Here is a 24,818-nt window from a genome sequence, read left to right as displayed (position 1 = left end):
ACTCAGGGGGGCTGGCTTCGCAGCACTGCAATCAGCGGGGGCTGGCCGGCAATGCCCGCACGGCTCACCCACTGCCACCAGGACCTCCTGGCCTGGGGAGTGGGGAAGCACCCATGTCCCCACGGGCTTTCTGTGGCTCTTCGCAGAAGTCTCATGTCAGCAGTTCCGAGCCTGCTCTGGTCAAGCAGTCCCATGGATGGCTTCAGCCCGCAGGGTGGCCCTGGGACATGGGGTGTCGCAGGGCGGCACCTCCCTGAAGGCACCAAGGGCTGGTTTGAGCATCCACCACCCGCTCGCCCATCAGCATGGCAAAAGCAAGGGCTCCCACCAGTTACACCACACCCTATGGCTTATTTTAGCTCCTGTTTCACGGGTAGGTGACAGTGAGGGACTCTGGGAGCTGAGCACAGCTCTTCTACTTCCCAGCACTGCAGATACCTTTGTTCACAGAAATAATGTGACTAAATATAGCCCTGCTCCTTCTGCAAGCTGAGCCGTGAGGGAGGAACAGGGCACAGAGACAGCCCCTGCCCCGCCAGGCTGTGGCAGGAGGAGAGGCTTGCTGCAGGGCAGAGCCTGCGCCCTGCTGCAGTGCCAGCCCTGCCACGGCACGCAGCAAGGGCCCCCGCGCTCTGCCCTTACAAGCAGGACAATTATACGACTTCTAGACTGAGTCACTTTATAGCCTAGTACAGGGCAAGAGCAAGTTTCTCCTCCTGAACCCACGCACACCCCTTCCTCCTTCACCTGCACTTCCACAGCAGTGGATTCTAGGAGCAGTCCCACAGGAGGTCCCGGAGAGGGCACGGAGCCAAGACAGGGCTGACACCCAGCTCCAGACAGCACAGAGGGGACAGGGCATGGAGGCCGCCCTTATAAAACAACCGAGGATTTACTACTGAAGTGTTCCCAGCCAGCCAAGTCCAAGCAGCAGGAAATTGTCTAAACATTTTTTTTCCTTAGAAGAAGGGTTGGCACCCTGCCCCAGCTGCGCAAGCCTCTCCCAGACAACGCTGGTTACGGTAAAGCCTGCGTGAGCTGTGGTAGTACCACAGCCCAGGGCGGACAGGAGCCCCACTGCCCCGGAGGAGGTCGGGCACCAGCAGAGCAGGGGCTGAGCACAGCCCTCGCTGCAGGGGACGACAGATGCTTTCTCAACACGAGCACGGTCAGTGCACGGTGGCCGTCAGCCACACACCCAGAGCCCGGCAGTGCAGTCCAGGCTACATCCAAACCCCCTCCTGCAGCCCCCACCGCTGCAGCCCCCCACCCAGGTGGTCCTGCCTGACCGGAGACCACCCCGCATGCAGAGGGGAGTAGGCAGGGCTGGCAGCTGGTCTGTCCGTACCTACAGAAACAGGGACAACAGGGGAAGCTCCTCAAGGTTGGTTTATTGCAACATGAACCTGTTGCTGCAGCTGCAGCAGACATGCCATTTATGAAAATAGAATTACTTGGCTTTACAGTATCACAGCTCAGCACTGTACAACAAAATCCTTTTGTACAAAATGCTCTGTTGGCTTTATAAAGTTACTCTACAGTATGAAAAAAACGTGGCCTGCTTTCTGTGAGGTTTCAACCAAAACAAAGCCCAAAGTGACCCCGCAGCAGAGGGAGCGTAAGGAGAGCGGCAGCAGTGCAGGGCCTGACCCTGCCAGGGGCTCCAGGGACCCTGGGACAGCTCCATCACAAAGACCTTCGTTTACCCCCTCATTAGGTTTCAGCTGCCATCAGTGCCAGGCCAGCAGGCAGGAGGGCCCTTGGCTGCACATAGCAGTGGCCCTGCTCAGCTCACGGAGCGAGACAGTACAGACAGCAGGAGAGTCTGCCCATCACTCATGAAACAGACATTGAAGTGTGTGGCCACCCCCCCCTCACAATAAAGAGGGATCTCAAGGCTTTCACAGGCATCCAGTAGGGAAGGGCAGGGGAACAGAAATGTCTCTAAAACCAGAGTGCACGGGGACACTCACCTGTAGCCATCCCAACCCCAACCAAAGCCTCCTCCTGCAGCTGAAGAGGTGGGAAAGGGGCATCTCACCCCCGCTGGAGGGGGATGAGCTTCCACAGCCAGCAGGACCCACTCAGTGGGAGCCTTGGAGTGCTGGAGCAGTGGGTGGACACCCAGGCTCTGCCACAGCCCTGCTCACCTCTCCCCAAAACTGACCCTAAATACACATCACCTGGCACACAGAAGTGTGATTCTAGAAAAGAAGTTCAACGTTTGATGAGTAAATTGTAAAAAAACCAAGTTTATTTGAAAAAAAAAAACAAACAACCAAAACAGCCTCTTACATCATTTCTGATCAACATTTACTAGAACTTTGAGAGCCATTAACCTGCTCCACGTACGTTGAGATATTTTCCAGCACTAAAAAATAAAAAATAAATACGTACAAATTCTTTCCTCCCCCTTACGTGTCCTAGATGCGAGTAGTTAAGGCATCCACTGCCTCAAGATCTCAGTTGAACAGAAGCAAGTAAAAGAGGTTTCTCTAAGAGATAAAAGAGCAAAAGCAGAAGGCCTGTCTCAGGGATGTACCATCTCCACCCGGCCCACCCGGCCCCTCCGCTCTGCCCAGGGTCAGGCACCCAAAACACCCGTCTGGGTGAACAGAACAGCACAGGGATGCTCCAGTGGAAACCCACCCCAAGGAGGGGACGGGCAGCACAGCCCAATGGCAGGACTGAGGCCGGCACCCCGACCCGGCACCGCTAGCTGAGCCCCTGCGTCCGCACCCGTTTCACATCACCCAGTATTGGGCTGAGAAGAGGCACTGCCAGGGTTGAGTCGGGGGGCAGGGGGGGACCCCAGCCCTCCCCACGGGGGGCTCGGCTGCAGGGGCCGGGTGCACAGGGACTGCCGCGGCCCCGGAGCGGGCAACTCTGCCCAACGTGAAGCGCAGCCGTCCTTCTCCAACCCCAATATCCCGTGAGAGCACAGCTACAAAAGAGGGATTTTAAAGAACTACAGTAGCTAAAGTGTTTTCAAAACATACCTAAAGACCACCTACAGAGCCAGGAGGCACCGGGCACAGGAGCCGAAGACCACCCTGCCCCATGCCCGGATCTCCCCCTCCGCGGAGGGCCTGCGGTAAGAAGCGTGTGAAGCAGTATTCATCCGGGGCTGGCCCTGAAGCCCATCGTGCTTCAACAAATCCAGTATCCTGCTTTTTATGGCTTTTTAACAACAAAACTCCCCCAAACACACGCATATGCCCCCCCACCCCCACCCCAAGCAGAATACAGAGCTAAAGCACGGTTTAGAGTTAAGGCTCGTCCAGATTCAGCTAGATATGAAGACTGTAAGGCACGTATTAGTACATTCATGTTACTGTTAAAAAGCCAGCCTATAAAAAGCCCCCCTGCCCCCCGACACACGAGGATACTGTGTGCGTAGCCCTGTTACCTTTGTTGAACACAGATGGAAAGACAATTCAGAGCCTGGTTAAAAATGAACACCTGGTTTAAACACTTCTCACGGCCGCCCAGCGCCAGCGGAGCGCTGCCCCAGCTGCCGCGCCAGGGCAGCGGCACTTCCCCGACACTCCGGGATTGAGACCGGTCCCTCACATGTGGCTCTCCTCCTCTTTGACACCATCCTCCGCGCTCTTCTGAGGCGAGGGGGCCACGTCGTTGTTTGCCTCTTTCTGCTTCTCAGCCTCGTCGATGTTGGTCTCCTCCTCCTTCCCTTCGTTCCTCGCCTTCTCCTCTGCCTTCTGCTCCTTTGCCACCAGGCGGTAGTTGATGCCCATCCCGATGAAGAGGTAGATCCCAGAGACAATGAGGATGATCCCACAGGCCCAGTACGTGTACTTGTAGTCACCGTACATGTCGTTGAGCTTCCCTGAGGGACAGAGAGGGGACAGCTTAGCGAGATACCCCCCGAACTGCTCCAGGTTGGGGAGATGCTCCCAAGAGCAGCCCATGCCCATCACCCTAAGCTTCGGTCCTTTATTCCTCCAGCCCCTGCTCGCCCACCCGGTGCCAGGGGCTCAGCCCCCACCTCCTGAGCCATCCCTCAGATGCTGGGGCAGCCTCAGGGCCAGCGCTCGCCCCCCCTCGCCCCAGCCCCAGCGCCAAGGGCTGCCCCGCTGCTCAGAGGGACCTGCCACCGCTCGGTGAGGCCGGGCAGAGCTCCCCGGGCACAGCACGCCCTACCTAGCAGAGGGGGTCCCAGAAGCACGGGGCAGCACTCCACGATGGTCACCAGGCCGACAGCGCTGGAGAACCGCTGCGCTCCCACCAGGTCCATCAGGGTCTCAAACAGGACCGAGCTCAGCCAGCCGAAGGCAAAGCCGAAGAAGCCGGCGTAAATGCAGAAGCCGGCATAGGTGGTGGACATGGGGGCCAAGAGGTGGCACACCCCGTTGTAAATGACAGAGATGGCGAAGAAATACTGGACTCTGGGTCTGATCCACTTGGTGTTTGCCACCAGTCCCATGGAAGGCCTGGCCACCATGTCTACAAAGGCCAGGATGGAGAGCAGGAAGGCTGCAGACTCGTTAGCAATCTTCTTGCTCTTTGCGTAATTGCTGAGGAAGACCAAGGGAGTGAATAGCCCGAAGAACATGATCACGTTGCCTGACAGATAGAGCAGGAAGCCCCTGTGCGTGAACAGGGAAAGGTCCAAGAACTTGTTGATCGTCTGGAAAAACGTGCTCTTCTGTTTCTTGGCCTTCCCACCGATGAGGTCTGTGCCGGTGTCACCGTCGTCCTTTTTCACTGCCTTCCCAGCTTCCTGCAGCACCTCCTTAGCAGCCTCTTTCTTCAGCTGATCTGGCTTGGGGCCTATGGGCCGCATCAGGGATCCGGCGACGCAGCAGTTCAGCAGGAGACCGCCGAGGATGAGGAAGCTGCCGCGCCAGCCAAATATGCCAAAGAAGAGCTGGTTCACGGGTGCCAAGGTGGAGAGGAACACAGGGCTGCCTGCCATCGCCAGCCCGTTAGCCAGGGGACGCTTCTTGAAGAAGTACTTGCCGATCATGGTTAAGGCTGGGTTCAAGTTAAATGCGAGTCCAAGGCCTGAAGGAGAGGAGAGACGAGGGGCTCAGAGCTCAACCACCCCCACAAGCCAGCAGCACCGGCAGAAGGGCTGGTGGGACGAGCCGGAGAGTGGGCTTTCAGTTCTGGGGGTTTCACAGCTCCGTTTTGGCTGTACTGACTTCCCAATTGCACGAGCAGCACTCGGTCCCTGCTGCCGACTTGGGAGGAGGCACCAGGGCAGCAGAGAAGCCGCCCGCAGGAATTCAGGAGCCAGAAGGGGAGAACCGCCCCGGCTCGTGACAAACCTTATGTCGACTGGCTGGGCACAAGCCTAACCCAGGGCAGAAACAACAGATGCTCTCTATTCTCAGTACCAAATACTAGTCCCGTGTAGAGTCACTAGTACAGTCTCCCCATGTTAGGTCACCAGGGCCATCTCTTATTAGAATATGGAACAGGAATCAGGATTTATGCAAATTCACCACAGACATGCCCTAATAATTACTGGGTCTAAGTTGCTCCTCTTGCTGCCTCAGGAGAGGACTTACCTCCGTTGCAGCCCCCCTAGGGCAGAGCCATCACTTACCCCCTACGACCCCAACGCAGAAGTAGAGCTCCTCCACCGTGTTGCAGAAAGAGGCTGCTATCAGCCCGCACCCGGAGAGGCAGCCGCCAGCGATCATGATGGGCCGGCTGCCGTATTTGTTCACCAGGATGCTGCTGATGGGACCTAGGGTGTTGAAGGAGATATGCCCAGAGATGAGTTATCTTTGCACGAGAGACAAAACAGATGCATGCAAGCACACTGGAGGTTTATTGCCACAGGCTTCTAGCTTTCGCAGAGTGACACTTCACCCAGCGAGGGAATTGGGGTAAGGGGAAAGGACAGGAGGTTCAGAGGCAGCTGGAGATAAAAGAGTGACATGTGGTTAGAGCACAGAAAGCTGAGGCTTCTTCTCTGAGCAAGCTGCCTTCTGTGGGCTAAACCAGGAGCTGCCTGGACACCAGCTGCCGCCCAGGGACAGGGGCTTGGCATGGGGTAAAGCCACCTGCCCCACGCAGTGCTCTCCTTTGGGCTGGGGGCTCTGCCCTGCCCATGGCCACCTGCCCAGCACAGGCTGGAGTCTGGGCAGCAAAGCAAGCACACAGCAACTGCCTGTCTCCAGTGAGAGGTTTCTGATCAAGACCAAAGCTGTGAAAAAAAACAGCTTCGAGGGGCGCAGGCAAAGCCCCCCAAGGGCTCGCGGGACGAGTGGCACCGTGCCGCCCCGGGGAGAAGGGGTGCTTCTGTTTTCACTGCTACCCCTAAGGCAGGACAAGCCCAATTGCTCTGCACACCCACCTTTTAAGTGCTTCATTATCAGCTTTAATCCAAAGCAAACAGTGATTAGATACTGCAAAGCATGCTCTACAGATACTAAAATGTATTTAAATAAACTGAATGAACATCCATTGAATATTAACAGACCTAGTTTTGCCATTAACAGATAGCAAGGTTGTCAACATGTTATTCATGGGTCCTCAGACTCTACTTGACCTTTCTGCCCAGTTTAAACAAAGCCTGGAGAAGGTTACAGAAGCCCTGCTGCCAGACACTGCCCCCAGCCCCGTGGCATCCCACTCTCCACAGCCAGCGTGGTGCCTATGTGCCAGCCAGAGCAGCCTGTGCCAGCGGCTCCAACCTGATGCTGCCACCAGCAGTCATGGAGGGGCCACATCCCTGGTGCCATGAGAGGCAGCAGCAGGTCCCAGAGGCTGTCACATCACCCCAAACTCACACTCTTCCCCGCAGAGCACTCAGCACTTTGCAAAACCTGTACCTTGAACCCAGCAAACATGATGCCCCCAGACAGAGTCTACAGGCAGCAGCAGCCTTTCCTCCAGGAGATCCAGTCTCAAGCAGCAGGCTCCAAGGGCAGCTAGCAGGAAGCTACCTGGCTGGGCAGCATCATGTACCCTGGTGGCAATTTCCCCCCCCCGCCTTTTTTTTTTTTTTTTTAAATTAAAAAGGAAAAAAAAAAATTCACACCCACTCCTATCTTACAGATCTGCATGAAGCACTTCTGACCAAATGTTAGCAGATCTATTTTGATTATTCATGCTGTGAAATAAGTGTAAGTAATGGAACCAGAGTCCTCCCTAATCCTAAATGTGGAGTTGAGCAAAGGGCATGAGATCATTACATCCATGTACCCTGATGGTGACTGCATGGGGCGGCTGCATGAGGCTGCAGGACATGCTGCTCCACCACCGCCAGCCCTGCCCAGGACAGGAGCTACCCCAGCTCTGCAAGATACCATCAGCCCAGCATGTTTTGCCAAAGCATAAGCTACTTTTTTTGCCTCCAAGCAAGCCCACAGGTCCTGCAGGAAGGTGACCTGGAGGACAGGGAGAATAGGATGCGCACTGTGACCGCTCCAGTGCGATTCAGACCCTGCAAAGGGTCTGGGCTCAGGCTGCAGGAGCCCTAGAACGAGTGAGTGGGGCAGCAGAATGTTCCCGTGCTCCGGCAGCTGGGGGATGCACCTGGGCAGGTCTGGGGTACCTTCAGCATCCCTGCCGCCAGCTTACGGGCAAGCGGTTTCCAGACCGGCGAGCTGCTGGGATTAAAGCAGCTGGCGAGCAGAGCTGCCCCTGGGGCACCCAGAGGAATCAGCTCTGAGCTATTAGGAGAGGAGGAATGGCCCAGATTGAGTCTCATTAAGGCAGTTACACGGTTTACAAGCTTGTTATAACATCGGAGCAGGGAAATGTGCTGGTCGCTTCGCTAGCTGAGCGAGGACAAAGCCGAGCCTGTTTCCCCAAAGGAAAAGCCTCGTGCTTAGCCGGGCGCTGACGTCAGCTCCTTTCGATGCACAAATGCAACGAGGACGCGGGCAGTTCGCCAGCTGGGGATGGCAGCAGTACAAGCTCCGATTTGCCTCTGAAGTGGACACAACAGCAGGCTCCCAATAAGAGTTTCTTTCAGCCGAGTGACCCAGTGCAAAGCTGCGTTTGCAGGTGGGTACAAGACACCAAGGTTTGTAGACCGGCGAGGCGAGGGCTGGGAACACATCACCCTGCGGGGAGCACTCTTGCCTGTTCCTCACTGGTTACAGACAACCACAAAGCACACAGCTTGGGGATTAAAAGACTCCAAGAAGCAGTTTCTGAAGGATGGGGGAGGGGAGCTGCTTCAGTTTAAGTAGTTTTGCTTTATTCTGCTCATGTCTCTACTTCCAGTGCACACTGCCACCCTCAAACAGCACAAGCTGCCTACGGCGCTGCTCGGCACCAGTGAGGAAGAACAGGCAGCGCCAGGTTTCAGAGCACTCCAGAACACAGAGCTGACCAGAAACTGGGGACAGATCCCTAGATACAGCCACTGTTTGCTGGAAACAAACAAACAAAATAAAAAAATCGATGTCTTATCTAAAAGAAAACGATCCCGTGAGCGGGGCTCCTACATATGGCCCAGCACCTCCCCTGGCCTTCAGGCAGGCACTGGAAGCAGACAGAGCCCGCAGCGCACCGTAACAAGGACAAGGGCAGAATTACACAAGTCATAATTCCCCGGAAAGATTTTACTTACAGCTTTGCAGAGGAGGACAGATTAACCTGGTTTTTGCATTCTGGGCATTAAATAGAACTTTTTGAGCAACCTCCGTCAAGCAAACTCGTGAAGGGAAGTTTTGCTCTCAAGGAGAGAATTCCAACTTTTAACAAAGTTTCAGTTGTTGTCACTATAGCAAGGTGCAAATAATCAGACCCAACAGCAGAGCTGCATCCTGTACTGGGACACACAAGCACGTGTACTGCTGCCTCCAGTCCACTTACCTCCTGCATACATAACAGCCAGCATAATGGAGGAGATCCACGAGACTTTGCTGCTGGATGCGTTGAAGATGACCTCAATCTCTTTGAAGAACACGGTGATGGATTTGGGGAAGGCATAGGAAAACCCAATGGAGATGAAGGCTCCGATGACCACAGCCCATCCCCATCCTCCTTCAGGAGGAGTGTATCCCACAGGGCCTCCGATGGCCGGTGGCATCTTGAACCAAGTTGGCGATGACTCAGTTGGGGTTCAAAGATCTGCAAAGGACAAAGTATTGCCTCAGCTGAAAGAATATGGCTGCATCCCAGCTCCCCAGCATGCAACGGCACCGCTCGAGCCCTGCTCTCGAGGCTGGCATGGCACCAGTGCCCGACCATCTCTGGGAGAGCTCATCAAGAGGCGAGCACTCGGGGCTCACCAGCACACCGGCCTCATAACGCTGTCCCAAAACACATGCTTAGGTTGCGGCTGGCCTTTAAGAGCCCTGGCCAGCAGGTATTTATCAGCAACAAAGACGTGATACCCTGTCCTAAGCTGAAAAGGGCGGGCAATGTCCTAGCCAGCAGCAGCGAGAGCAGAGCAGTGAAGCGGGCAGGGCTACCGGCAGCACAGGGCTGGACCTGCGGAGGGGTGAGCAGGGCAGCGGCCAGTCTGGTCAGGGCTCGCCTGCCTGGGGCAGAGCCCCTGCAGCTCCTCCAGGAGCGCGATCCCAGCACCACCCCGGCACACCGTGGAATCTTGGCAAGCCCTGGGCCACCCGGAGCAGGAGCAGCACACCCAGGTTATTAAATGCAGACACAGCAGGGGAAATAAGTCCATGTGCATGAGCCAGGACACCTCCATTTCTGCAAAGAAAGAGCAGGCAGGCAGGTGTCACAGCACACCTGCCAGCCCTGAAGGTCCACAGGCTGTGGCTAAACCTAGCCTGAGGTGACGGCGGAAGGCTCCCACACACTGCCACCGCTGCCCAGGGAGGGGAGGTGGGTCTGCCCAGAGCAGCCCCAGCCCCGGCAGAGCCCACCCAGCTCCCCAGGGGCTTGGCCCCAGCACGGTAACCCTGACCCAGCTGCGGCCAAACCCTCCTCCCCTACCGAAAAGGCTACGGTGGGTTTCACAAAAGCACCCCAAGTGTAAAAAACAATTCACCTTAAAAACTCAAAACCAGAAGGGATTAGAAAACAAAATAAATGGGGAAATGTCATCCAGGCTTGCTAAAGTGTGGAATCCCCTTAGAGAGGCCGATTTGGAGCAATTCGGAGACCAGCAGAGTCAGGCTGCTCCCACCTTCCCCATGCTGCAGCTGCCGCACGCCTGGCTCACACCCTGGAGCTGCGGTTACTCAGAAAGTAAGGCTGCTTCAGGCAGCAGAGAGCAGCACAAGCCGTCCCAGGGAGGAAACGCAACCAGAGCAGCTGCTCACATACGTGGTTTACAATATGCAAAGCAACAGGAATCACTACAGTCCCCGGAACTCCTGTGTGCCCCCGCAGATTTTAGAACACACTTTCTGATGCCCCGTGGCCCTCCCTGGCCTCACAGCCAGAGACACCCCACCCCCCCAGCCACCCATATTAAGAACCATCAGCCAAGATGGGAACATGGGGCTCCTTTTCCAGAGCCCACCCCTTGCTCTGCAGTTCTCTGCTCTGCTGCTCAGGTTTCCACTGGAATAAAAAGCCGCCTCCGAGCAGGAGAGCTGTCTCCAGAGCTCCCACGGGTCACACCAGGCACAGTGACAACTTCAAAGCAGCGTGCTGGCTCAGAGAGGTGCAACCTCCTATTTATAGCACGCATCCATTCAGGCTCACAGCGATTACCATCTCATCCACAGCTGCTGACATGCCAGCATCTACCTGGCACGTCCCCTTGTGCCCTCGGCACACCACACAGTACTGTGGGCGCCCGCCTTGTTTTCGCTTGCTACGTGTCACTTCGGTGCACATCCGAGGCCGGGATCCAGGTGTCCCAGCTGAAGCACCGCTGGTGGCCCCGAGCCACAGGGAGCCCCCGCTCCCACCTGGCACCGGAGGCAAAGTTACCTGATACAGCAGCGGGTCTGCCAGAGCCACCCGACACCCAGACGAGCTCAGGTGATGCCTCAGACCCACACGAGGCAAGAGGAAGCAAAGCACGGGAGGCTGGTTTCTGTAAGCCGCTAAGACTGGTTTAGCCCGACCCAGACACCGATTTTTTTCACTGGCAGAGTATTTTCCTGCATCCCAGCCAGTGCGACACATGACCATCACGAGCAGATCCGAGCCACCCTGCTGCTCCAACAAAGGAATCATTTACAAGACGCTGCCCCAGGCACGTCCGAGGCTGAACTATGCCCAGGAGCCAGCGGAGCTGATTTCCTCTCTCGGACCCCCAGGCACCGCAGCCGGGCTGGGCCAAGCCCCCACCAGCGGGGTCCAGCTGCAGGCAAGCCCCCGCAGCAGAGCCTGCAGCCAGCACACACCCGCAGGCACCAGCCTGGCATCGGCAGTCGGAGAGGAAGGTGCCAGGCTCTGCAGAGGCTCACCAGGTACCTCTGGCCTCTTGGTATGGGGAGCAGCTCACCCACCCATCATGCTCTTTCTGAAAAGCCATTATGAACACTGGGTTTTGCTTAACATCACTTCCCCACGTGGGCTGCACACTGGAGTTTCCAGCCACCTCTTGCTTTGAGTCATACTGAGCTTTCACAGCTTTCAGTGAACTTTAAAGTATCATCTAACTACACTGACTTGTCCAAAACATTTTTAAGAGATGAGACTACCAGGTGTTGGCAATAAAAATGACCAGCAAGGAATACAATCTACTTGTTAGCGCTAATGAAAACTACTGGCAATAAAAGCTATCCGAATCAAAAGCTGGGGGGTGCTGATGAGGTGTTGGGGATTTTTCCCTTTTGCTCCTGAGACACACAAACAGGTTTAATTCTTCCACCGCTCCCGAGGAGCTCGACTGCACCAAAATTACTGTGGCTTGGTTCATCTATTTGTTCTTTCCCCGCAAGCAGCATTTCTCCTCCTGCGGGTGCTCAGGTGGCATCTCTCTATAAAATAAAAGACTTTTGGCGGGTTAGACATGACCTCTCTTGCATTGCTGAGGCACAGTGAAAAACCTTGAACTGAACAAGGTTTGAGACCATGAAGCAAGATTCCCAAAGCCTGACGCCAGAGGGTTTACATGATGAGTTCTGCATGCCACAACATTTTTCCCTGACTCATTGAAAATCCTTATTAAGAAAGACCAGTTTTAGAAAGCTCTTCCTTCAACCGCATTAAGGCTTCTTGCCGATTTCCTCCTTGCCCCCACACAGAAGTAGTTTCAAATGAGAGAGGGAAAAAAAAAAAAAAGCACATGTAAGGCAGCCAGTTCAATTGGAAAGCTTCCCTTCCCTTTGCAAAAAGGAAAAAAAAAAAACCCAAAAACAAATTAAAAAAAAACACCCAGAACATAGTTATGACATTTACAGCTCTGTTTTGGAAGAGCTGCAACGTGTAAGACGTGTTTGGAAATCAAATTCACAGCTGCCAGGCAGCCAGCTACAGTTTGCCCTATTAGGAAATAAAATAACCATATTTGCAGTAATTAAGACTGATGAGACCAAGTAATGACTGCAAGTATCACATCTGCTCCCCGTAAACGTCTTGACTAATCCGCAGGAATGGGTAGCCTACAGCAACCCTCCTCTGCACAGCAATGGCAAGAGCAGGAATTGAGGCTTCTCAGGCAATGAGGACTGTATCGTCTCGAAACAGATCCCACAGAAGACTAAAACCCTTTCCATCTCCTAGGTCCTACGCACAAGCACTGTTATCCCTTCTCTGGAGGGTCCTGGAATAGGAAGATTTCAAGACTTCTAGTTACATAATGCGGCAAATTGCTGCGCTTTTAAAAGCCCCGGATTGGCAGGACTCCAGAGCAGAAAGACAGAGGCTCACATTTATAAAGTGCTGCAAATGCCGCAAAATATTTCTGGGGCAAACCCTTTATGAAAGTGTCCTCACACTGCTCCTTTTTAGGGTCAGAGGAAGACAGGACGTCCCCTGCCCACGCAGGGGGCTGTACCCAGCCACCACGTGCCTCTGCCTCCCCTCGCACATCCCTCCAGCTCAAGGCTTTCCTACGCCGGGCATACACTCACCCGGCATTTGGGGCCGTGTGAGCTTGCAAAACCCTTCCCATGGAGCAGGGCACTCGGGAGAGGCTGGCAGAGCTGAGGCTGGAGCAGGGCAGGCTTTCTCGCTCGGCTGCAGGGCAGGTGGCAGAGCCCCAGGTTCTGCTCCCACAGCCCATCACCGCCCCGGAGCTTGCACAGGCTGGCAGGGCTGTCCTGTGCCGCTGCAGGCAAAGGCTCAGCCGGCACCTCGGCACGCTCCTCCTTGGCGGGCGTGAAGTCCATGGCAGCTCGTCCCAGCACTGCTGCAGCCAGGCTGCCTCCACTCCCGGCCATCTGCTCCTCCTGCGCTCTCCCAGCTCCAGAGAGGGATGTGGCGATGTCTGGAGCGGGATCTCAGCAGCCGCAAGATCCCCAGGGAGGTCTCTGCTGTACGACAGCCATTTGGGCTCCTCGTGCCTTTGTCAGCTGGACCCGGCCTTTGGCCAGCGAATGCCGACTCTGAAACGTCCAGGCCAGGCAGGACGGGCACAAGGCAGCACAAAGCTGCCCCTTGCCAGCAGCACCAGACCATGCTCCCCAAGGGGGCTCCCGCCACGAGCCCCCAGCAGAGGGGAGGGACACGGGATGGGGATGCTGCTTCCCGGGAGCCTGGCAAGCACCCATTCCCACCAGCCCTGTCCCAAAGCATTATCCAAACAAGAGCTTGAAACACATCTACCCCTCCCCACCCCAGCCTCCCAAACTCAGTTCACAGCAACAGGCTCTTCCAGTGCTCAACACGCGGTGGGGATAGCACGGGGCCATAAACACCCCCGTGGGAGACTTGTCCACGTGGGAAGCCAGCGGACCCCGAGCATCTCTTCTGATCCCTGAAACTAAACTGAGACCTCGTACTTACCGCTGGGGAAATAAATGGAGGTGTTGGCAATCGCGAGCTGTTTACAGCCAGTAACACTTTATAGCTTCAAATTTGGCCTTTTTTTGGCCAGAAGCAAGATGAAATAGAGATTGTTATGAGCTAATGAGACACCACTTTCACCAGTTTTAAGCAGGTTTATAGCATTAAGCGTGGAGCTGTAATTCCAGCGAGCACCCATAGCCCGGGTTTAACCTGGCGGCACATGGCCTACGTGACTCCCCAGCACTTGCAAGGGCTCTGCACCAAGACAATAGTCGATTGAGGTCCTGCTCAGCCGCAGCGTTCGCTGGTGGGGTGAGGCGAGGTCAGCAGCACCGGCAGGGTTTGCTCGAGGCCAGCAGCCCGCACGGGTTGAGCTCAAGGTTTTTGTCAGAAGCGGCCCAGCCCGCTCATCACCTCTCCCCACCGGGGACGGCCAGCGCACCCTCAGACGTGCCCCGGTCTGCCAGCCCAGTGAGCTAACCCGGGCACGCAGACAGGCAGACGCCACAGGGCACGGCGGCCGCGCTGGCAGAGGCAGCATCGGCAGCTGCCCTCCTCCCGCTCCCAGCTGCACCCCGCCGCCGGCACGAGCCCCAGCCTGCAGAGGCACGGAGCGGCCCACTCACCCCGCCGGCGGCCGGCGCTCCCCGGGCAGGGCCAGAGGCCTTCCCTGGACACTGCCCACGGGTCTCTCAGGCGGCCAGAGCCCCCCCGCCCCGGCCACCCGAGGACGGCTCCCAGCGCGGCAGCCGCGGTGCACGGGCTGCGAAAGGCTGCGAGCCGCCTTGTGAAGCGGGATGTTGGGATGGTTTGTCAGGAGCTTTGTCGGGGAACAACCCACCAAACAGAAAGACGGGCAGCTATTTCTGCCTACCGGACAGACACCAGGCAAGGTCCCACCCTGGGCGGCCGTGCCTGGTTATTAGCACCAGTGATGCTCAGCCTGTCAGAGCAAGGACCAAGCGTCTTACTGGTATGAGAAAGCGTCAAGTTTAAGCAAGCTATGAACAAGACCAAAGCAGAAAGCCTGGCTTATTTCTGTACCAGAAACTGGCTGTGGCAATGGCTCTCCCGGAGCCCTCTGACCCAAAACCCTGCAGGCGGACCCGGAGGGGTTTGCAGGTGGGTTACAAGAACGTTGTGTGAAGTAGCTCTTATAGGCATCCTCTGGGCTCATGTCGGCTTCAACCCCAGGCACAGCACCCGGAGCCCCCTCTCTAATCAGCCCCACGAGAGGACAGCTCATCCCCAGGCAGCCGGGGCTGGTGGCTGCCCACCCTGTGCTCATAGCCCATCTCACTGCCGGCGCTTCAGCCCGGGGAGCTGCAGGGCTGTGGAAAGGCTCAGCCTTGCTGGGGGGTTTCCCACGCAGGTTTGAAGGGACTCACCCAAAAGGCACAAGTTTAAGAAGCGCAGCCCTTACAGTACAAGACACCTGCCCTCCAGCTCAGAGGTACTGGGGACAGAGCAAAGGCACTGCTGGCGATACAGCCCCAGACCCCGCTCATGCCCCTGTCCCTAGGGGAAGGGCTTCCCGCAGCACTGGCTGTCAGCCCCCCGAGCCAGCCAAGCCCCCCAGTCTCAGGAGGGGACAGGGGCCTCTCAGCCCCTGTGCAGGGTTTCACAGTCCCACCCCGAGCACAAGCCATGTTCTGCCAGGGAGCAGAGCCAATCCTCCCCACACCAGTGGTGCTCAGGAACGCTCCCAGGACGTCCCGTGCCCACCAGGAAATCCTCAGAATGAGAAAAATGTGGTACAGAATAGCATCGGCATTCTTTCACTTGCACCGCCAGCCAGGGACGCAGCCACTCCAGGTTTCAGGGCAGAGCAGGGTAGTGTGAGGCTGCAAAACCCCAGAAAGTCACAGCCATTACAATCAAACCACGACTGCCACTCTCTTCCCCAAGAGCAAGAGTCTGAGCTGTCTGCTCCCAGCCACCGCCATATTATCGCTCTGTTAAAGGCCTCAAACCAGGGCTGAGGCAGTACTGGTTAAGGAGGTGGGAGACTCTCACCAACGCCCCAGCAGCACTCGGGTGACTGCGGTTTCAGGAATTAACTACAGCCCCACATGAATCTTTGGCTACAGTACAACTACACTGCAGCAGCTTTAAGGGCACATTTGAAAGTGAGTCATACAGACACTACTGGTGAGAGGCTCCCACTTTCTTAAAAGTTGGTATTACGGGCTGATTCCACAGAAGGAAATAGGAAAAGCCATAAAAGTGCAACAATGAGATTAGCACTATAGTGCTTAATGGGATGCAACTCGCCTCCCTTAGCCTACGTGCAGCTTTTCAACTCCTCATAAAGGTTATACGAAATAATAGCGTGCAAGTCACTGGGTATTTTCCACCTTAGCTGCCAGATAATCAGGCCAATTGCGTGAGATAAGAGCCAATAGAAAGCACACGCAACCATTTGCACCTTTTTCAGGAACCACCTTCTGGGAAGGGGACGATGCTTCACACTTCCCCCCCACCCCCACCCCGCGGGGCCAGGACGGGGCACAGGCACCCCTGTGACTTTGGGGCAGGGAGGTTTGTGGTACATTACCAAACCACTTGTTTGTAATTAAGAGATCCATCACCCCAGTGATTAATCTGAGATTGAGAAAGCCCCTTCTCACAAAGCCAGGGGCTCTGGGGGTTTCTCTGTGCCTGGAGGCCGAGTCCGTCCCCCACCCCCAGCACACACCAGCTATTCCATGCACTGGCCCATTTCTCAGCCCTGCTCCTTTCCTTCTAGACACAGCCAAGAAAACCTCAGAGCAAAGACACCCAGGAGAATCAGCCAGCACTAAATTACCTCACTTAGCATGAAAATAGGATGCTTGTGCACCACAAAAAGGCTTAAGGCTCACAGAAAAGCACAAAACCAGTATCATTAGATTTCAGGTTTCTTGTGATGCAACTAAAAAAAACCAACCCCATCTTTTCTCCTCAGAAGAAACTTAAAAGTCCAGAAACATCGGCAACCCTTGTGCAAGGTGCCCAACCTCACAGGGCATGGTGGGAGCCGGGCAGAAGGGGCCATGCAGCAGCCAGGCAACGTGCTGTCACAGGGAAGGACACAAATCCCACCCCTCCCACTGCAGCCACAAGTTATCCACAATTTCCTTCTGATTCTCCTCTCCCCGCTCATCCCCTTTTCTCAGGTCAACTTCCAACCCCACAAGCACCGCTCACCTTTTTGTGACGCATTCGCACACCCCTCGCCTGCGGGACCCCGGCCCGAGCCAGGGCACCCACCCTGGGCGAAGCACCCCGCCAGCACGTCCGCTGGGGCCCACTCACCCTCCCCAGGAGCCCAGCTGCCACCCGGCCCTGCTCGGCTCCCCGAGCACCTCATCCTGGGGCTAGCAAATACCTGCCAGCGGCCACCGGGCTTCAAACAGCACGGTCCCCGGACCCCAGGCCACAGCGAGCAGGAGCCCCTCACCACCGAGGGCCAGCTCGCACCGGCTGCCGGCGAGCTCCAGCGGTCCCGGCTTCCGGCAGCCCATCACCGCAGGATTGGGCCGGCCGGGCGGTAGCCTGCCTGCACCGCGGAGGGCGGCTGCGGGCTGGGGGGGGCAAAAACGGGCATCAGAAGCCGCCCCTCCCGGGGCTTGGTCCGGCGGGTTCCTCCCCGCAAGCGCCGACCCCAGCAGCCGGTCACGTCGCTGGAAGGACTGCGGCAACTCGCCCACCCGAGTGACTTCGAGCGCCGGAGGTCCAGCTCCTGCTAAGGGGAAACACGCGAGGGCCGGTGCGAGCACCGAGTGGGCAGCGGCATCGCGGAGCGATCCCCACGCAGTGGCAGAGGGCTCCAGCAGCGCTCCGCACGACGGCTGCCCGGGGGGGAAGGGGAGAGAGCCCCCTCCCAGCCGCGGTGTCGCAGACCCACCCTCGCCCGCAGGGCGCGCTTCCCACGCGGTTCCCGGGGACCTCAGCCGGAGCCGCATCCCCGGAGCTCCTCTTCTCTTATCGGGTGCCAGACACCCAGGTTAATCGCCTCTTCCCCCTGCACCCCACCTCTATCGGGGGCCTGCAAGACGGTGCGGATGGACCCTCCCGCGCAGCCCCCCAAAACAAGCCGGCCGTGCCTCCGGTGGGGAGCGGTCAAGAGCGGCCAGGCCCCCTCCCCGCCGGCCGCGCCGGGGACGAGACTCGCCACGGCGGAGGGACGAGGAACCCAGAGGGACAGGACAACCCCCCGCCGGCCTTGAACCCCCCCGCCCCCGGTACCCCCGAGGCGACCAGCCGCCCCCCGCTGCCCCCGGCCCATCGCCCCTCAAGGCCCGCGCCCCACCGAGGGAGGTCACCGGGACAAGGGCGCGGGGCGGGCGGCCCTGCCCGCGGCGGGACCCGGCCACGGGGGGCTGCTGCCGGCGGCCCGGGCGGCGATGGCGATGGCGGGGGGAGGTGGGGGAAGGCTGGGGGGGACGAGACTCGTCCCGCAAACGGGGTCGCTCCGGGCAGGGCGCGCGTGGGACCCTCAGCCACGCGGCTGGGTCAGCGCAGGAACAAAACCCGGGCCGCCGTGCACCCCCGGGCTGGGGGCGCCGGAAGGCCCGGCCCGGCCAGACCCGCCGCCGGCGGGAAATTCCCCGGTCCGCCGAGCCCGGCGGCGCCGCCGGCTGCGCCCACGCGCGACTGGCTACAGGTACGGACCCGAGACCCGCCGCCGGCACGGCCCCGCCGCAGCCCCGCCTGCCCGGGACCACCACGCCGGGCCGGGAGCGGCGGCGGCCCCGGGCTGCGCGGAGCCGGAGAGCGCCGGAGCCCCGGCCCGACCCCGCGCCCCCGCCCGTCCCGTCCCGTCCCGCCACGTGGGCCGCCGCAGCGCCGGGCCCTACCTGCGCGTGCCGCCGCCGGCCGAGTGCCGCCGCCCCCGCCCCCGCCGCTATAAGGGCGGAGGGGCCGCGCCGCGCCGCGGAGGGCGGGGAGCGGAGAGCGGGTCGGGCCGCCGCCGAGCGCCGCCCCCCCCCCCACCCCCCCACCCGCCGCGCCACGTGCGCGCCGCCCCGACCCGCGCCGCCACGGCAGCCCCCGTGGGCCCCCGGGATCGGCCGCCGCGCCGAGCCGTGCGCCCGGGCACGTACCGCCCCGCCGGGCCGGCGGGGGGAAAAGGCGGCGGCGGCGGGCGGGCTGGAGGGAGGGAGCGCAGCCCACCCCGGTTGCCGCCGCCCCAGCCCCTCCGGTCCCCCCGCGGATCCCGGCCCCCGCCGGTCCCGCGCGTGTCCAGGGGCCCTTGGTGGCGGCGGGGTCGCCGGCGGAAGGCCGGGCCGGAGGCAGCCGGCGCTTGGCGCGGCGCGGCGTGGGCTCGGGGACTTCGTGTCCCGCAAGAGTTACTCCGTGGCCCCGTACGGGTGTTCAGCCGTGGGGGGCCCCGCGGGGGGAGCAGGGTGTCCCGTCCCCCCCGCGCCCTGCCCTCCGGCTCGGCCGGGGAGCTGCTCGTCGCGCTGCCGGGCCCTGCCGCGTCCCGGCTCCCGAGGAGTCCCGGCCTGCCGCGGGAGCAGCTCCCTTTGGGTGGAGGATGCTGCAGAGGGTCTTCGTTAAAAACCATCAGCTCTCCGGTTGCCTGACTACAGTGCTTCACGTGTTCACCACAAAATTTCTGACTGTTGCTAGCCTGAGCTGGCAGCCTGCTTTTCCACGGAAAAGTGACGTGCGCTGCCTGTGGGGGATGTTTCTGGTGTATCTGCAATTATTTCAGCCGGAGCAAGCCCCGTGCAGCCTCTGCTACAGACGGCTCCTGCTCGCTGCCCCAAGCAGCCGGGTGCCGAGGACAAGCTGGATGCCATTGGCATTCCCCCCAATTGCGGGAGAAAACGGGCTCGGGCTCGGCACACCTCGGTGTGCGCAAGAGGCCCTTGCTGGAAGCGCATCCCCATCCCAAGCAGAGCTCCTCACCCTCTAAATGCAAAACTACCTGTGGCGCCCATGCAGCGAGTCCTCATCATTCCCCACATGTACCAAATGCTGCACAAAAGGACTGTTACCTGGGAATGTTTTTCCTGAGCTGCTGCCTCCCACAGCCTAATGACACTAATTGTCTTCTGGGTCGCATGTCTGATGCTCTAATTTGTTTTAGAGCTCAAAGAAGTGTGGTGTAGTTCAACTCAGAGCCAAGACAGGGAAAGAAGGGAAACAGCAGTGACGCTCCGCAGATGGAGACTGGAGCAGCTGCAGAGGAGGTACGAGCCCATTTGTATCAAAGGAAACCACTGCTCCTCGCCGTCGCGTGTTTACGGGTGTGCTCTGTGCATGTCAAGGCACTTAATGGTCCAGGTGCACTTGATAAAAGAAGGCCAGGGACTACAACAAACTCATTCACCCACTTCTGAGGCAAGACACCGTAAACCAAAGAGTGAGTGGGTGGGAAGTTTTCTTCATATGTCTGTTGCTGTGTGACTTAACAGGGAGAGGTCTGCACTCTGTTTTGCTTAGACAACAAGATGAATAATAATTCAAAGGGGCAATTTTGGATCAAACTCAAAGTGCCACTTTGCTTTGCCATTTTTTAACATCCCATCTAGGATCAAGTGCTCTGCACGGCCCGGGCTGAGTGCCACGGGGGGATCCCAGCCAGGACACGGGCTTCCTTTGAGTACCTTTGAGGAGACCCAGCGCTGCTGGGATGAATGAAGCTGTATGACAGCCGGAGACCGTGTGCTTTCTCTGGCGTTGCTGTACAACGCCCTCAGCTTGGCTGTTTTTTAGAGAAATGCACAAAACGAGAGGCCAGGGATGGCAGAGCTCAGGTGAGCAGGGAGCTGCTGGAGCAGCGATGGGCTGGAAGGGCAGGTGTGAAGCCGTAGGACAGCACCGCTGCTGCTGCTGCTGCTGCTGCTGCTGTTTCTCCATCTTGTGGAAAGTGGAAAGGAGTCCCTTCTGTTCTGTGCCGCTGCATTTTTGTCTCCTTTAAAAGACGGATTTAATATTAATCCCATTAGGAATTTTTTTCTTGTGAAGAAAACAGGATACTGTTTCAGGATATTGGGCAACAAAGCTGTCCTTGAAAAGCAACTCTAAGCAGCCTTGCAGTCTTGCTACTGGCTGCATTTGTTGTAGACGCTAATCAAGTTCAAAGTCGGGTACAGCCAAACCATTTTACTTCCAGAGTGCAAGAGGCCACAGCAGAGCAATTCAAGTTCAGGTTTTCTGTGTCCCGTTGTAAACACCAAGGACCTGTAGTAATCTTAAAATACAATCACTAGCTCTGGGTTCTCTTGGAATTAATGTCTCTAGCAGGCGTAAAACTCTAGCCCTCTCATCTGTCATGAATACGCATGTCCTGCTTGATAAGAAAGGTAACAACATGAGTCCAAATCCAGGAATTACTGGAAATCTCTTGGGAAAGTCTGTTCTTTTGAGATATCCATCCTAGCTTCCTGACTAGGCTTTGGGAAAATGTTTTCTGAACTTTTGGATTCACATTTCACTTCAACTGAGCTTCAAGGCTTTGAGTTTACCCATCATAGCGACCTCATGACAACGGATGGGGAAGAGAAGGCGTCGGAGTGCTGTCCTCAGGGAACGTGCAGGTTCTGCCCCCGTTGGATGATAAAGGCACAATATTGTTCAGGGGTATGTTGGTGTAATGACCTCTGTCATTGTTTAGAAAATAATGTGTCTTAGGAAGAAAGTGTCTGCTGATAAGATGTTCAGAATGGCCACTAATACACCATAGAAAACCTTTGCACTTCTGGTCGTCTTTACACTCATTTAGGTCAACACTTCTCCCCCATTTGGGCTCCTTTCGCTCTTCTGTCCTCCACCTGCCATCAGGCTCACAAACATGTCCCCCCGGGGACGCAGACCATCCCTTAGCAAGGTCGTGTCTCTGCAAAGTGGTCGCAAGTCCCCCGGGTCCAGACACTAGTGACTGCATCAGCGAGACCGGCATCTGCCGGCATAAAGAGGAGCTGAGGTTTATCTTACACTTGCTCAGCACACTAGTTGCACCCAATACATGTTACCCAATGGTAGCGGAGCTAATTCCTTGTCCAAATCAGTTGTAGGGGCACAGTGTGACCAGTGAGTGGTGAGACAAATACAGTGATTTGGGGCATGAGATGATGTGAGGCCAGCAGAAAGAGGATAATCTCACGTAGTCTCTCCCAGGAGCCCTGACCGAAGGATGAGTGCCACCTCCACATGAGCCCCGGGGAAGTGGGAGCTGAGGAGGACGGCGTGGGGTGGTGGCAGTCAGAGGCACGTGGCAGCAGGTCAGCTTGCCCCTCTCTTGCTAGATGGGAAGAGGGTAACTGTGCTCTGTGGAGAACTTCGCCTGCTGCAGTTGCTTTGGCCTGGCTTTTCTGTGTCTTGCCTAAGAAAGACAAGGCTGCACCGTGCTGCACGCCTGGCTCCAGCCTGCACCCCAGCAGCTGTCATAGCTGATCTTCACTGCCAGGAGAAGGATGCTTTCCTTGGCAAGCTTGCCTAGAAATAAGGGATCCTTGACTGCATGGGGACCACATAGCAAACATTAAGAGATGTCACACATATGCTGTGGTTCTCCCTTGACCCTTGCACTGTGCCTCTTCCTCATCTTCTGGGGTGAGCGCTCTCTGGCTCCTTTCCGTGGGCCCCTCGTGCTGCAGCATACACCCGCGTGTCACCTTTTACCAGGGAGCTTATCTGGCACAAGAAATAGTATCTCTGTTCCTCCTCCCTTGCCATCCCTGGAGCCAGAGGAAAGTGATGCTGGTTGATGTGCTTTCCAATGCTAATTCGCTGCTCTGTGAGGACTCGGGAGGGTCTCCGCTCGCTCGCTCTTCAGGGAGTGTGGGGGCTGCCGTCCTTCCCTGCAGATTGCCATCCCATATGCTCCCAGTGCAGTGACTCGTTCCTTCCACGCTCTCCTTCTTCATTTCCCACATACTGGCCGCCTGACAAGCACATCTTGGCAGCGCCAGTCCTCCGCTCAAGTAAGCAGCCCATCCTATAGGGGCTATAGCAGGCGCTGTCAGCACCTCTGCGCAGGCAGGGGAGGGGGCTGACACCCCCCCTGGCAGGAGGGGTTCAGTCCTCTGCTTGGAGGCAGATCTCACCCCAGGGAGCGACTGCACCTTCACAAGTGTGCAGACTGCTGGGATGGGGCATCACCATGTGCTGTAGGTGACACAGAGGCCCCGTCCTCAGGGTGATGCTGGTGGATGAAGACCCAACTGCAGCCCAGCCACACTGCTGTCCTCTTCGAGCTGGGGTCACCCAAACCAGTCTGACCAGCATGAGATCCTGTTCTGCTACATACACCAGATGCTGGGATCGTCTTCTTCAAAAACCTTTCTGGCGGAGGTGGGGACACCTGAGGAAAGAGGCAGGGCTACCAGGTCAGGCTACGGTGGTGGGCGTACTTCTCACCGTGTACAGCTCTCCCGTGGGATCACCACTGTCCCAGAACATGCTGTTTTAATGACTCTATTCCTGTTCTTGGGGTGGGGAGGAAAAGGTGGGGGTTCTGCAAATAATTTAACCATATCCTGCACCAAATAACTTCATATGTCAATAACACTGCCTTATCTGCATTTTTCTCTCCCTTGTATCCCTGCCCAGGGAGCCTGTTTCCACCTTATTTCACAGCCTGCCTTGCGTGATCCCCAGCTGTCAGAGGCTGGTGGCATTCATGGCCGTGTCTCTTGAACTTCAAATAAGCTGCAGCACCTCTCCCTCTCCACAGGATGCATCTTTAGGATCGGTTTCCACTGCTGGTGGGGCTGGTGACTGGGTTGCTTCTGGGAGGACAGCACCTTCAGTGGTCTCAGGGTAGCATCACCACGGGGATAAGTTGGAGCTCCAGGCTGCTCTCCAGCTCTGGTCCTGCTTTGCAGCGTCTGTAGCAGCTGTTTCCTTGAGATGTTGTACAAAGCCCGGCTCCTCTCTGTAGTACTTGAAATTTTTGGTCCTGCGTCATCTTGGGGAAGCTTGGGGCACTCTCAGAGGTGTGAAAAGGAAGGGAGAGGACTGCAGGCAGCCTGAGGGCCAAGAGGATTGTAGGCAGCCTGCCTTCCTCCCGGCACGGGGCTTGCCCAGCTGGCTCTGACGCCTGCGGAGTTGCCTCTCGGCCCCCGGGTGCACTGCTCCCACCGCCCAGTTGCACAGGGCTGCCCGCAGCGCTGGGGCAGCTGTTCCCGCTGCCTCCAGTGACCGCCAGCCCCCAGTGCTCCCCAGATTGGTGGCATCACGGGGGAGGCCCGGTGCGCTCCGTGCTTTGGCACGTGAGCGTGCGGAGTCTGGGGAGCCGCGGGGCAGGGCGGCAGGGCCAGCAGACTCCAGGGCTCTGCCGAGTGCTGCTGACGGAGGAGGAGGCTGAAGCGGAGGGCGAGCAGTGGCCAGGGCGAGTGCCACGGACCTGGGCGTGAAACGCCGCACTCCCAAACCCCGCAGACGGCCTCAGCCGCTGTCAGGCCACTCCTGGCTGATAAGCGGGGCTGAGCGCTCCCGCCCTGCGATGCGCAGTGGATGTCTTGCCTGGCGCGCTCCACTCCCGAGCCGCGACATGGCCGAGGACTGCCACCAAGACGTCACGGCTGCGCGAGTCCCCGGGGAGGCAGCGAGCGCTGAGCCAAGTGCCTGCCGAGAACAGACAAAACACAACCCCCAGTATTTGTTCTGAAACCTGCCCAAAATTGCTTTGGCCTCAATGAGACTGGAGGATTATTTTCCTTAAGTATTTTTAAACCTGGAGCCTGGCAAGTACCAGAGGGCTGGGATTTCCTGGCTTGAGCGCACAGGTCATGGACGGCAAGGAGCCTGCTCCTGCCACTGCACCTGGGAAGCCCGGACTGCCAGCGCACGGCTGAACCAGGACGGCTGGGCTGGCAGGCACTTGGGAAGGAAGCCACCTGCAGAGCGGGCCGTGCCTGCTGCCCTGGGGTTCCATGTGTGCAGCCCCGAGGGGTTGAGCACCCATCTGTCCTCGGAGGAGGCACCGAGCCCTTTCCCTCAGCACCAGTGCCAGCACCAGTGCAGAGCCCCATGCTGCAGACACTGCCCAGCCTGGGGTGCTTTGTGTC

The 24,818-nt window shown here is 57.8% G+C and overlaps 2 protein-coding genes across 2 annotated transcripts; both read right to left on the bottom strand.

The window, feature by feature from the left end:
* Positions 1-2,963: 2,963 nt before the first annotated feature.
* Positions 2,964-18,767, bottom strand: SLC16A1 (solute carrier family 16 member 1). The gene is made up of 5 exons (XM_030000046.2): positions 18,654-18,767; positions 8,803-9,060; positions 5,573-5,716; positions 4,162-5,025; positions 2,964-3,847 (listed from the first exon to the last, which is right to left on the bottom strand). Exons 2-5 carry the CDS (start codon positions 9,017-9,019, stop codon positions 3,570-3,572), a joined length of 1,503 nt encoding a protein of 500 aa, XP_029855906.1. The 5' UTR covers positions 9,020-9,060; positions 18,654-18,767; the 3' UTR covers positions 2,964-3,569.
* LOC115335285 lies at positions 9,330-17,759 on the bottom strand. Its single transcript, XM_030000746.1, has 3 exons — positions 17,281-17,759; positions 17,160-17,222; positions 9,330-9,648 (listed from the first exon to the last, which is right to left on the bottom strand). The coding sequence occupies exons 1-3, from the start codon at positions 17,757-17,759 to the stop codon at positions 9,459-9,461; spliced, it is 732 nt and encodes a 243-aa protein (XP_029856606.1). The 3' UTR covers positions 9,330-9,458.
* Positions 18,768-24,818: the final 6,051 nt, after the last annotated feature.

This window comes from Aquila chrysaetos, chromosome 24 (genome assembly GCF_900496995.4).
Source record: "Aquila chrysaetos chrysaetos chromosome 24, bAquChr1.4, whole genome shotgun sequence".
Lineage (NCBI taxonomy): Eukaryota > Metazoa > Chordata > Aves > Accipitriformes > Accipitridae > Aquila > Aquila chrysaetos.
Note: the sequence above shows the minus strand (reverse complement) of the source record. Positions and strands in the feature narration are given on the sequence as shown.